We start from the raw sequence: 14,685 nt of genomic DNA on the forward strand, positions 1-14,685 counted from the left end.
AGTATGAAGTGCACGTCATACTTCTTCAATAAAGTCATCGACAGACCTTCCATCTTTCTCAACATCCCCCATAAATGGAACAATGTGTCTTTCCCTCAGGGCATATACATAGGACCTTTTGCTTAATTTATCTATGGTTGCCATGGCTTCATCATATCTACTATGCAATTCCCTAATTTGTTCATTCAAATCAAGTTCAACTGGTATGTCCTCTGAGTGTAACATAGTAAAAGCTCAAGTCTTTAAAGTTTTCGCAACAAGCCTGCAAAAGGAGTTGCTGCAGTCCTTTGGTGCAAACGCAATGGCTTCACGGCCTGCAGTTCCCTGGATCCACGTCTCCGCTCTGTGTTCTGATGTCAGTCGCTGACGTCCCGGCCCGATCCCGAGGACCCTACCACACTCTCTCCTTCTGCCCGACGGAACACGGTCCTGTCTTCACCACTACCATATTAGGTATTGTATATTATACTGCATACAACATTCAGAGACCCTCTAAACTGGCTTGGAATTAGCCCCACTCCTGGTACCAAATTTTGTAGCCTGGGGAAAAGTACACACCCAGGATGACAAATACTTTTTCGGGTTTTAATTCCTTTATCTGTTTTAGATGTTCTAGTGCCAGAAGAGGGTCTCAAAACAAAACAAACGAATTTACAACCAGTTCCTGCCGTTACAATCTCAGTTTAACTTTCAATCCACACCCTTGTGTATCGACGAATTGCGTGTGCAGTGTAAAAATACATAAAGCAAACCGCACAAAACTAATACAGAACTAATACAAAACTAATACAGTAGTGGCAATTCTGAAGGAACACAATACAAACAACATTAGAATCCCACCAACTTTGTACCTTATACATAGCAGTGAAAATGTAAGCGAATACATCTCACCTAAGACGTCTACTACTTTTTAGTATACACAGGCTGAACTTCCAAACAGAGACTAAACATTCACGTTACGCTGTTACATGCACAATCAGTCCTGCTACAATAAAGTTAGACAAAAGGTACACTTTGGCACAACTTTTACAAGGTATCGCCTGGCAGTTAAATTACAGGAAGACTGACCTACTTGGCCGGTGAGGAACTTTGCACAAGCCACGCTGTCCAGCGCCAACTCCTTCACTCATAAAAATCTAAAGCATCCACATGTAAAACATGTCAAATTACCGATATTCTCGATTCGCCAACAAGCATAAACGAATTCTCATGGATATCGTCAATTAATACTCAACGTTCCTCACCATGCCCAGTATCTCTGGGAAGAACTTAATCTCAAAGCCCCACCAGTTTCTTCTGCCGAAAACAAAAATGGTCTCCCCACTATCCCCCGTGTGTGTAATAACATCACCGTCTCCACTTAAAGGCACAGACAACTATTCTAGCATTACCTGGATGGATGACTAAGTACACTTTTAACGATAATGAATAAGATTTGACGGTCACCCGGTTACACTATTAATCAGTTCTGGTGGCATGTGAAATTCTGCAGACGCTGGAAGCTTTCAATAACACCCACAAAATGGTAGAGGAACTTGGCAAGTCAGATAGAATCCGTGAAGAGAAGTGAGCAGTCAACATTTCAGACTGAGACCCTTCATTAGTTCTGAGGTCCTGATGAAGGGTTTTGGCCTCAAACGCCGATTGGTATTTCCTTCTATAGATGCTTCCTGACCTGCTAAGTTCCTCTAGCACTTTGGCTGTTGTTGGATCCATTCTATTTACTTTTTGCACATGTTTTTTTTTTACCAATCAAGATGATATTCATCTAACTTTCTTAAATAAGTTCCCCATTTTCAGATATGCATAACTGCCACCAATTCTCAGTCCCATGACCCAGTTCTTCAATTCCAGTTTACAAGCCATCTTTCAATTGCTGTAAGAGGGCATTATATAAGACTTCAACCTGGGAACTCTTTGTTTTATTTTCCAATGCTTACAAGTTAATCAAGGACAGGGATTTGCAAATCTTAGTGATTAAATTTGAATTCACCATTCTTTTGATGAATTACGCTTTGTAACATACTGTATGTCGATGGGATGTGTCTTGGTGTAAGTATTGATCAGTAGAAAGAAATGGCCAGGCAATTAATCCAGAATGACAGTTACGGGACGAGGCATTCTTGAGAAGTGCTGGCAAGGCCAGTGGCATCACTATACAAGCCAGTTTGTGGAAATAAAGTGCTATCAACTAGTATTTTATCAGCACCTTTGTTTTTGCATTCCTCCGTTAATCTAAAAACAAGGGTTATTTGTTAGCAGGCTACACTTCAATTTAAATCTCTTTGATTTCACAATTCAGAAAGAATATGTGCAGCTTTGAAATTTTACACATAACAAATTTATTTGCTCTCTTCAGGGATATCTCCATCTTTCAGCGTCAATCTTCATTTAATCTGGAGTAGTGAAGTTGTTTATCAAGAATTCATGCCTGTAATAGTAAAGCCAATTTTAATAGCTTTCACAATAAGTTCATCAATGAACTTTAATTCATCAAGACTCTTACGGTTTAGAAGGAAAGAACAAACTCCTGTGTAATATTGCTAGAAGAAAAGGAAAAAAGGAAATTGCCTTTTAAACTCACGAGAAAGCGTAGGCCATCAACTTTTTGCTGTTGATGTTTCTGTAGCAGGCAATTTCTTTTTTACGAGGTCGAGTTGCTAGCTCGACACTCAACCCAGCACAGATGGAAAGCGTGCCTGGGGAGCCAGCTGGGTTCAAACTCAGGAGCCTTTGCTCCGAAGTCTGGCGCGGATGCCACTACACCACCAGCCAGCTATTGCTAGAAGAACTGAATGATAAAATAATACAGCAAATTCCTAATAACGTATTGTGAATTAGATAACCCGGATCAAAAACTAGTTAATGAAGCTAACTTATTTCATTTGCTCTCAAAACTACTCCAAAAATATTATTTATTTATTCCTAATATTCTTAAGGATACTTTCAGATGATGACTTGTTTATGTTAGGCACAATATCAAGTGTTTTACAGACCACACAGTTCTCATCAAAATCTTTACAAAATCAACACATTGGCAAAGTTTTTTAAAGTTTTGTCAGAGATCATTTTATTAATTTTACAGTCTGGATATGTGGTGCGAGGAAATTAAGTATTTTTGTGAAATCCCTCATGATTTACAGAACTCACAATTCTTTTGTGACATTAGAGTCCCAAAAGATTATTTTGATGTCAGGAATAATCTCAGCCATGGCAAATTAGTGAAGTAGTTTTAATTTCCCTGCCTTCCCCCATTCGAAACAGGAATTTGAATAAAAACTCTGCTGCAATTTTCAAATTGTACAACAGAAACATGACATTCTGATTTGGGAACTTCACTTCTTCACTTGGAAGGGAGAAGAGAAACCTGAGTAAGGATGGAAGACTGGTTTCAGCAGTTTAACAGTCTTAAAATGACCATAATGACTTATTTTGTATATTCCAAGCTCCACAGAGTATGGGATATGCCAGGCCACTGTGACATTGCTGTGGCCTTTAAGTCCTTTGTTCCAGTACAACCTGAAAACAAAACAAACATCAATTAGAAAATGCAGACATAATCAATTCCTCCAATTAATGCCATCAACTGAGAGAATCCTTCATTATTATCCCTCTCCAAGTGACACGGGCTACTGATTAGTCTTGATCAACATTTGCACATGGCTCCTTGAACCTGCTGCACCATTCACCAGGATCACAATCTGGCCTTGACTCTTCCATGAACACCATAAATCTTGATTTCCCATGCATTTTAAATATCTTAAAATTCAAAGTAAAGTTATTATAAAATTATCTGTATGTCACTATATAATACCTTGAGATTGATTTTCTTGTAGACATTCACAGAAAACAAAGAAATATACATAAAAGTTGCCGGTGAACGCAGCAGGCCAGGCAGCATCTCTAGGAAGAGGTACAATCGACGTTTCGGGCCAAGACCCTTTGTCAGGACTACGAAGGATACCCAGTATCTTATTATAAAATTTGTAGTCACTGGAGAACAAGACTGAGAACCTAATTGCTGTATTGGAGGGAAATGAGGGATTGCTATGAGGCTATGTTTTGCTGTGTTTTACAGAGACATAGCTAACTGAAGACATGCTGCGTTTGGCAAACAGACTGGAGGACTTCTCGATACATGTGATGGACTGGACTGCTGATTCAGAGGAGGCAAAAAGTGGGGGTCTATGTTTCATGATTAGCCCTTTGTGGTGCTCAGATGCAATGGTGTTGACACACTTCTGTTCCCCCGACCTGGAGCATCTAATGACTAAGTGCTGACCATTCTACTTATCAAGAGACCTCTCTTCCATGATCCTCACCACACTTTACCTACCACCAAAGACCTATGTTAAACATGAATCAAGATACTGAAAGTACAGACGACGTTTTGAGCCGAGACCCTTCATCAGGACTAACTGAAAGAAGAGCTAGTAAGAGATTTGAAAGTGGGAGGGGGAGGGGGAGATCCGAAATGATAGGAGAAGACAGGAGGGGGAGGGATGGAGCCAAGAGCTGGACAGTTGATTGGCAAAAGAGATATGAGAGGATCATGGGACAGGAGGCCTAGGGAGAAAGAAAAGGGGGAGGAGGGGAAAAAGCCCAGAGGATGGGCAAGGGGTGTAGTGAGAGGGACAGAGGGAGAAAAAGGAGAGAGAAAAAAAGTCCTATTTCCATTCTGATAGGTCTATCCACGGCCTCCTCTACTGAAAAGATGAAGCCACACTCAGGTTGGAGGAACAACACCTTATATTCCGTCTGGGTAGCCTCCAACCTGATGGCATGAACATTGACTTCTCAAACTTCTGCTAATGCCCCCCCCCCCGTACCCCATCCATTATTTATTTATATACACACAGTCTTTTTCTCTCTCCTTTTTCTCCCTCTGTCCCTCTGACTATACCCCTTGCCCACCCTCTGGGCTTTTCCCCCCCTCCCCCTTTTCTTTCTCCCTTGGCCTCCTGTCCCATGATCCTCTCATATCCCTTTTGCCAATCACCTGTCCAGCTCTTGGCTCCATCCCTCCCCCTTCTGTCTTCTCCTATCATTTCGGATCTCCCCCTCCCCCTCCCACTTTCAAATCTCTTACTAGCTCTTCTTTCAGTTAGTCCTGACGAAGGGTCTCGGCCCGAAACGTCGACTGTACCTCTTCCTAGAGATGCTGCCTGGCCTGCTGTGTTCACCAGCAACTTTTATGTGTGTTGCTTGAAATTCCAGCATCTGCAGAAATCCTCGTGTTTGCGAAGATATGGAATGTCCTCTTTAGCAAACAAGAAATAGCCTAGCCTGACACTTTCAGATCATTGTTGAGGACTTCAATCAGGCTTGTTTGAAGAAATCTCTGTCCAATTATTATCACCATATCACCTGCAGCACCAGGGGTCCCAACACACTCAATCATTGTTAATTTCCACAAGGAATCCCAACTGTTTGATCCCTATACTGCATTTCAGGATATCTGCATACAGGCAGAGAGTACAGAGCAAGGCTCCAGAGGTAAGGACAACAAAGAGGTGGTTGTAGGAGACAGAGGAGCAGTTACGGGATTGCTTTGAGTCAGTGGTCTGGACCATATTCAAGGACTCAGAAGATCTGAACCAATACATCACGGTTTCCACGGAATTCATAAAAACAGTCGTAAAGGCGTGTGTCCCCACAAAATCATTCAGGGTGGTTCTGCAACTGGAAGTCCTGGATGAACCATGAGATCTGCAATCTGCTGAGGACCAGATCAGTCTGGCGAAAGAGTAAAACAGACGAGATTGAGATACAATCTGTGGAAAGCCATCTCCCATGCAGAGTGGCAATTCAGACCAAACTTGAATCACTGAACGATGTTTGACCGTTGTGGCAGGGCTTGAGTGCTATTATCACCTACAAAAAAACCAAACGTCATTGATGACAACAAGGTTTCACTCCCAGATGTGCTCAGTGCCTTTTATGCTCAGTTTGACCATCAAAGTATGAGGCATCTTCAGGAATTCACACAGATAAGGCTCCTGATCCTCCTTCCCAATGGCAGCAGGGAGAAGAAGCTTGGCCTTGATGGTAGGGGTCTTTGATGATGGATGTTGCTTTTTCCAGTGCTCCTTGCAAGTGATCTCAATGATGGGGAAGAGCTTTGCCTGTGATGTACTGGGCTGTATGCATCTAGGTGTTGAATATATTTAATGACTCAGCCTCAAATGTTCATTGGGGTAGGGAAGTCCAAAAATTCACAACCCTCCAATGACTAAAGATTTATCTCGGTGTTAAACTGTCCAATTTGTCACTATGAGACTATTGCTTCCCTCCCCAAGTTTCAGATCCCGAATCCAGGAAAAGCATTCTCCCAGCACCCTCAGAAGCGTAGTTTCTTTAATGAAACAATATAACATCCCTATTCTCATATGCTTAATGCACAGAGAATTGAAAGCAGTTGACAATGACACTGCAAATTAAATTTGGAGAGACCGAAGACCACTTTGAAGTTAGAGCCCTTAGCAAATTATATGAAACCTCAGACAGTCTCATTCACAGGAGGGATTTAGCAAAGGTGCATCTTTGGTTTGCACTGCATAATTGTCTTTAAAGGCCATTTTCTGACTTGAAAATCAGCAATCATGTTTCTAACCCCAGGGTGGATGTATTTTTAAAAGCTTCATCACAAGTTGTCCAATCTTTAACTGTCCCACCCCCAATCCTCACTTGACTGCCTTGTTGCATAATCGTCTTCACATCAACTAGATAATAACCAGTCTCTTCATTACTCCTAAAGATGACTTTGACTGCTTATCACTTTTCTTTTTAGCCTTGTCATCAATACTTTTATAGCTAAGAAATAGAAACTGTAAGGTGATTTTTTTTTGGATCAGGTTCATGATTTCCAAACCTACATAGTCATACTAGGCCAGGCAGCATCTGTAGGAAGAGGTGCAGTCGACGTTTCAGGCCGAGACCCTTCGTCCTAACGAAGGGTCTCGGCCTGAAATGTCGACTGCACCTCTTCCTACAGATGCTGCCTGGCCTGCTGTGTTCACCAGCAACTTTGATGTGTGTTGCTTGAATTTCCAGCATCTGCAGAATTCCTGTTGTTTGTAGTCATACTAGAGTCTGTTAGGTCAATCTTTGAAGATTCCAGGGGAGACCTGGAACACTAGGGTCTGAACCAATATCGTTCGCACAGACTTTTCACACCACAGCTGAAGTGCAACGATCTCTGAACTGTAGCTTTGGGTAAGTAACAGAATAAATCCTGTTCTTGCATAAAGAAGCAAAATGTTAGCAATCCAAAATTAAAAGTAGAGAATACTAGAAATACGCAGCAGGTCAGACAGTATCTGGGAAGAGAGAAAAGCATCAGCGTTTCAGGTTGTTAATAGTTATCCTTTTATTATCTCATCTGGTGAAAGATCATCAAAACAAAATGTTAACTGCTTCTCTTTCCATTTACTGCATGACAAAGTTGAATATTTTCCTACATTTGGGTTTTACTCTTGTCCTTCTACAATTCATCGTCAGTTCAGCTGGTTTCAATCCATTTCAATCCATTTGCTCTTAGAACACCTTATGTCCATTTACCAATACCCACTTCCTCTCCACTACATCAATATATTAGAACTGTACCGCAATTCACTCACAGATGAGCTTGCATTTTCCAACATACTTCATTCTGGTTTTAAATCATTTCAGGCTTTGGGAGCTATTTCACATTGCTCTTTCCCTCCATGCAGAGAATGTTTTGAACAGTGATAATCTCCTGATATCCTCTGCAAACACATATGATAGCATTGTTATCAGGAACAGATTATGAAGTTTTCAATCGCAGAACAAACATCGGCAGGGCTCTGTTAATATTCAGCAGGATGAAAGTCTGTCACAGACCTCTGAACCAATCAAAGGAACACTGTGAAAGGTCATTGAACTGGATTAAGCAAGTAAGCTTCTACAGGGCAGCTGGACTGCAGTTTCTCAATTTCAGTTAACTTTTTCAGTGTATTTGTAAATCTCATATTAACCCAATTGATGTAAGCCCTATATAAGTTCTAAAGGCCCAAAGCATACAGCTTGCACCTGTATATATCATTGTCTTTCTCTGGGTCACTTACATCTCACAATCTTGTCTCCCATTATTCATAAAGGTTCACAGCTGTGACTTTCAAAAAGGATTGGTCTCTGAGTACCACAGGCAGTGGAGGTGCAGAGCCCACTCTTTGACTTCTGAGAGAGTGCGCTACCTAAAGTTATTTCCCACTGCTTCTCTCTTTTCTTGATGATCAAGGACAATGGGGGGGAAAACATTGTATTAAAATAACAAAAAGAATTTGAAAATAATAAATACTTTAAAATATTTTTAAAAAGGCTGAGACCCTTCATTGGGAGTGGAAACGAAGGAGTCGAAACTCAGAATAAGAAGGTGGGGGAAGGAGAAAGAACACAAGCTGGCGGATGAAAAGTGAAACTAGGTGAAGAAGGTGGGTGTGTGGGGAAGGGGAGACTAAGTGAGAGCTGGGAGGTAATAGGTGGATCTCTTCTCCTATCAGTTTCCTTCTTCTTCAGCCTTTTACCTTTTCCACTCCCCGACTTTTTATGAAACTAATTTGGCAGGTTTCATCTGGTGTTCCACAAGGATCTGCCCTTGGCTCCATCAAGCTTTAGAAACTTAGTGGGATGGCACAGTAATGTAGCGTTAGCACAACACTATTACTGCGCAGCGACCTAAGTTCAATTCCCACCATTGTCTGTGAGGAGTTAAATGTTCTCCCCATGTCCCTGTGGGTTTTCTCCTGGCGCTTTGGTTTCCTCCCTCATTCCAAAGACTTAAGGTTTAGGAGGTTAATTAGTCACAAGGGTGTAATTGGATGGTGTGGACTTGTTGGACCAGCAGGGCCTTTTACTGTGCTGGATCTCCAAATGATCAATTGAATATTGGTTGTTTGTTCATCTTTGTTTATGTGTAGATTTTCATTGATTCCCTTGTATTTCTTTGTTCTGCTGTGGATGTCTGCAAGAAAATGATTCCCGGGGTAGTATACACATACTTTGATAATACATTTACTTTGAACTTTGTAGCTAAATGAATAAGAACTCTTGGCAGGAGCAACTTGCCACAGACACAGGTGCAAGATGATGGCTCTCCTTTTATGTACACATGAATCCTGCCCCAAAGCCCATGTCCAGAGTAGGACCTTACCCCACCCTCAAACCTCCAGCACACGTCCTCCCCTGGATACGAACCCTAATACACTCAAATAAGCATAGGGGAGGTTGGCAAAATGGAGGGGCTGGAGGCATCTCCTACCGGGTGGGAATGGGGCATTTCTGTGTCTCTTCTCTTCCTGCCACCCACAATCCGGGGCTGGGTCAAGCAACGCAGAGCAGCAGAGACTGACACACTCGTTCACTGAGTTAGTGAGTCCCAGCTCCCTCCTCACTCTCCCACTCAACTGCGTCTGTGATACTCTCCCACATGTTATTTGTACTCATTTCTAAGAACAAACTATTCTCAGGAAGTGAACCCCTGCCATAACCCAGGGACTGGCCAACTGACATTCATCAAGTGGCTTCAACAGGAAACAGTCACGTCCACGCTATCACTTAACACGTTTTACACATTTAAAAAATGGTTTGTAAGCACTTCCTCAACAAATAGCACACCATTCAAACTTGAAAATATTTAGCTTTTCTCTCACCCTCGTTATGTCTGATATAATAACAGTTGTGTGAATAAAATGTGGATGCATATAAAAACGGTTCTGCCCCAAATCAGGGGACGCACATCATCTGTGTTATTCATTCAGAGGCAGCAAAATGTATTCAGCCAAAGCTTTCAATCAATTAGATGCACTGTATATGAGAAACCATCTGATGGCTCTGGAGTACTCACTGGAGTTTAGAAGAACGAGGGGGGATCTCGTTGAAACTTATCAAAGATTGAAGTGGACATGGAGAGGATGTTTCCTTTAGTGGCAAGTCTAGGACCAGAGGGCACAGTCTCAGAATAGAAGGACATCACTTTAGAACAGAGATGAGGGGAAATTTCTTTAGCCAAAGGGTGGTGAATCTGTGGAAATCATTGCCACAGATGGCATAGGGGGCCAAATCATTGGCTACATTTAAAGTGGAAGTTGATAGGCTCTTGGTTAGTCAGGGTGTCAAAGGTTACGGGGAGAAGGCAGGAGAATGGGGTTCAGATGGACAATAAATCAGCCATGATGGAATGGTGGAATAGACTCGATGGGCCGAATGTCCTAATTCTGCTTCTGTCTTATGGTTTAAATCCTTGGAATTGACCCTTTAAGAGAATAGGCCATGAAGTGTCAGATCCCTAAACACTTTATCCCAAGGTCTGTCATAGCAACAGATTGCCATTCAGATACAGGGTAAGGTCCAAAGATTCACTCAAAGCCTCCTTTGGAAATGTGCAACTTCCACCAACTGCTGGGAATCCTATAACCGCTGAACATGGTGAAAGAGCAATCACTGATTACTATCTTCAAGGATCAGGAGCAGTGGATATGGTTGAATGTTTGCACAGCTACCAAACTTGCCTCTGCAAGCACTTCCTGCCCATGAGTGGTACAATCTATGTCCTCCACATCGGCCTCAAAAACCACAAGTGGAGCAGAAGCAACCCATCTGCAGTACCGAGTGAACACTAACACACAGGTGGGGAAATGCGGCTGAATTGTAGAACGTAAAACATTACAGCACAGGGCAGGCCATTTGGCACACAATGTTGTGTCGATCTTTTAACCCACTCTAAGATCAATATAACCCTTCCCTCCTACATAGCCCTCTATTTTTCTGTTATCCACGTGCATATTTAAGAGTTTCTTAAATATCCCTAATGCATCTGCTTCTACTGCCACTCCTGGCATTGCATTCCATGTACCCATAAAAAAAACTTCGCCTGGCATCCCCCATACTCTCCTCCAATCATCTTAAAATTATGTCAGAATCAGAATCAGGCTGATTATCACAGGCATGTGACGTGAAATTTGTTAACTAAGCAGCAGCAGTTCAATGCAATACATAATCTAGCAGAGAGAAAAAAAAATAAAAAAACAAAACAAATAAATTAATTACATATATTGAATAGATTTTAAAAACGTGCAAAAACAGAAATACAGTATTTTTGTAAAAATTTCAGGAATTGGGTGGCAGAGGGGATGAAGCTGTTCTTGAATCGCTGAGTGTGTACCTTCAGGCTTCTGTATCTCCTACCTGATGGTAACAGTGAGAAAAGGGCATGCCCTGGGTGCTGGAGGTCCTTAATAATGGACGCTGCCTTTCTGAGACACTGCTTCCTGAAGATGTCCTGGATATTTTGTAGGCAATTGCCCAAGATGGAGCTGACTAGATTAACATCTTTCTGCAGCTTCTTTCAGTCCTGTGCAGTAGCCTCTCCATTCTGATAGTGATGCAGCCTGTCAGAATGCTCTCCACAGTAAAAACTGTAGAAGTTTTCGAGTGTATTTGTTGATATGCCAAATCTCTTCAAACCCCTAATAAATTATAGCCGCTGTCTTGCCTTCTTTTTAACTACATTGATATGTTGGGACCAGGTTAGATCCTCAGAGATCTTGACACCTAGGAACTTGAAGCTGCTCACTCTCTCCACTTTTGATCCCTCCTTGAGGATTGGTATGTGTTCCTTCATCTTACCCTTCCTGAAGTCTGCAATCAGCTCTTTCGTCTTTCTGACGTTGAGTGCCAGGATGTTGTTGCAGCACCATTCCACAAGTTGGTATATCTCATACCTGTATGCCCTCTCGTCACCACCTGAGATTCTACCAACAATGGCTGTATCGTCAGCAAATTTGTAGATGGTATTTGAGCTATGCTTAGCCACACAGTCATGTGTATACAGAGAGTAGAGCAGTGGGCTAAGCACACACCCCTGAGGTGCGCCAGTGTTGATCTTCAGCAAGGAGGAGATGTTATCACCAATCTGCACAGGCTGTGGCCTTCCAGTTAGGAAGTCAAGGATCCAATTGCAGATGGAGGTACAGAGGCCCAGGTTCTGCAACTTCTCAATCAGGATTGTGGAAATGATGGTATTAAATGCTGAGCTATGGTCGATGAACAGCATCCTGACGTAGGTGTTTGTGTTGTCCAGGTGGTCTAAAGCCGTGTGGAGAGCCATTGAGATTGCATCTGCCGTTGACCTACTGTGGCTATAGGCAAATTGCAATGGGTCCAGGTCCTTGCTGAGCTATTTTTGTTCAGGGGGATACTCACTCGATCTATGCCTCTTACCATCTTGTACATCTCAGTGACGTTGCCTCTCATCTTTCATCACTCCAATAGAAAAGCCCTAGTTCACTCATCTTCTCCCCTTATAACAAGTCTATCTACTTCACTACAGACTGTTCTGACAGCAGCACCTTTTTGAAAAATAGGGTTACCCAAAGTAAAAGGGACTATTAAGGATCTGCAAACATTTGGATAATAAATTGAAAAATGAAAGGATTATTTTTCCATCAGGGTGTAGTCAATAGGTCACACCCCTAGAATATTATTCAAATATTCTGTACAGAATGTTTTCATCCCAAACCATGCCAATGGGACGAAGCTCTTTGAAGAAGGTGATCAGATTGATGGCTGGTTCTTCAGGGGTACCAAGGGGTACCTGAAACCATTGTATGTGCTCAAAAACCAAAGGCCGTAGATATTTGAGAGCCCTCTAGAAACAACTATTCATGAAGTTTCAAAAGAAAGCTTTAATTCTTGAATAGCCAATCAAGTGTTTGTGTTTTATATCCTTTTAACATCAACACATTACACATTGTCGCAGCTCAAAGGTCAAAGTTCAAAGTATGTATATATTACTATTTTCTAGCAGGTATTCACAGTAAAATTCTTTCCAATACTTCTAACACAGTGGAGATCTTTCTAACACTTGTTATTTTACTTCTCTTTACTCACCTTGCACAAAAGTTAAGTTGAAATAGAAATAAGTTGGTGTTCAACATATGAACTTAGCTAGGAGGTACATGGAAGTGAAGAAAGGCTTTTAGAAAGTGCACTGGGATGTGGATAGTTTGGGAAAAGCATTTCCCATGGTGCCAATGCAGGCTGATTTAACTGGGGATTGAAAACCATTAAACCTGAACTACTTCAGACAGGTATCCAACCTCCAGGTGACAATTACACAGGTAGAATTATGTATTGTTGGTCAGAGTTGATTGTGAAACTATTTTGCAAATAATCCCTGTGGATATTTTGCTTGATGGCAAATTCTGAGATCCAAAAGAAATACTTTTATGCAAATGTCCTGATCTGACAGATCGGGTTGCAGTTGTTGCAATACTGCATGAATCGAATGAAATCTTAACAAAATAACAAAGCAATGCTTAGACTGGAGTAGAGCTGCTTGCACATTGGAGGTAGCATTGTTGAGTGTTCGATAGATTGTGGGAATTGTCTATTATTACAAGTAAACTGGTTTCGAAACCAATCAATAAGAAGACGCACTGGCTTATTTTTGTGTTCGGACGGATTCAAAGTACAAGTGACTGGCACAGGAAAAGTTGTTTCTGCTTGGAATTATATATATTTGATCTCTTAATGAAAAGTTGCTGTTATCTGAAGTTGCCAGTTGGTTTAACTGAATACCTGATGGGGGCTAGGGATTAATTATTTTCCTCACAGACATGCACCTAAAGACATTTTGCATCAGTTCTGTTTTGAAAGTTACAAGCAAGACAATTGGTTGATATGAGCAAAATAAATCAGCAAAGTGAAAAGGACTGAAACTCTTGACTTGCTCTCTGTCTCATCCAATCATTTCTGGATCTCATAAGCTCTAGAAAAAAATGTAGTTCAGCAACAATATAAGGAATATCTCAGATCATAGAGAGTCAGACCTGTAAGTAATAATCTGGTGGAAATCTCCCTTAACATTTACAAGATCTAAACCACCATTAACGTGTCCATTGCTCATTGTCAGTTTTATACTATTTGACAATCAACCAGGCAGGTAATGACTTTCAGGCTTGCAGTAGAACAGCTATTCAAACATTAACAAACAGGAGTTGCTGTAAGCAAACTCTTCCACGTTCGGATACACAGAGGCATGAACTGTGGGTTCATCAAAGGTGAACTACGTGGTCAGTTGCTTTGCAGCGCAAGTTAGCTTTCAACTGGTCCTTCCTTTGCCTGATGCAGATTCAGTCTTAGACTTGTGAAAATATTCAATTCTCACCCCAGAAACTTGATTGTTGAATGACAGCTCAAACTTTTTGACAAATAACCATTCAGGTTAATAGATAAATTATCTTGAAAGCCCAAGGGGCACAAAGCTTAATAATTCTGCTGCTGATGTAGAATCAGGTTGTGAACTTCCATCTCAGAGCTGGGAAGATAATTCACAGGCAGGGAGCAGCACCTGAGATAGACTTGAAGGATTTACTTCACATTAAGTATCTACATTGGCCTGCAATGACTCATGTAAATCATAGCACCAGCATGTCCACTGATGGAGGACAGGACAGAATGATTGTGAGCGAGCCTGTAATCAATACTGGTCAGAACACCAGGAGAAGGAAGAATGTGAGGAAGAGCAGAACAAAATGGGAATGGATGAATAAGATTACAAGGACCAATCTGACTTTCTATTGAAACTTTTAGTGCAGTGATTCACAAGATTGGCATCTCATGGAAGCCTCAGGAGAAATTAGGATATTTGTTTAGCTAATGGTG

General features: G+C 41.5%; 1 protein-coding gene across 1 annotated transcript in view; it reads right to left on the reverse strand.

Annotated features, from left to right (window-relative positions):
* Positions 1 to 3,043: 3,043 nt before the first annotated feature.
* The window catches only part of asah2 (N-acylsphingosine amidohydrolase 2), a 90,125-nt gene continuing 78,483 nt past the window's right edge, over positions 3,044 to 14,685 (reverse strand). Inside the window, exon 20 of the mRNA XM_072239727.1 lies at positions 3,044 to 3,519. Within this exon, the coding sequence (XP_072095828.1) occupies positions 3,336 to 3,519 (184 nt within the window). The 3' untranslated portion in view covers positions 3,044 to 3,335. The remainder of the gene's footprint in view (positions 3,520 to 14,685) is intronic.

Source organism: Mobula birostris, chromosome 21, assembly GCF_030028105.1.
Source record: "Mobula birostris isolate sMobBir1 chromosome 21, sMobBir1.hap1, whole genome shotgun sequence".
In the NCBI taxonomy this organism is placed as follows: domain Eukaryota; kingdom Metazoa; phylum Chordata; class Chondrichthyes; order Myliobatiformes; family Myliobatidae; genus Mobula; species Mobula birostris.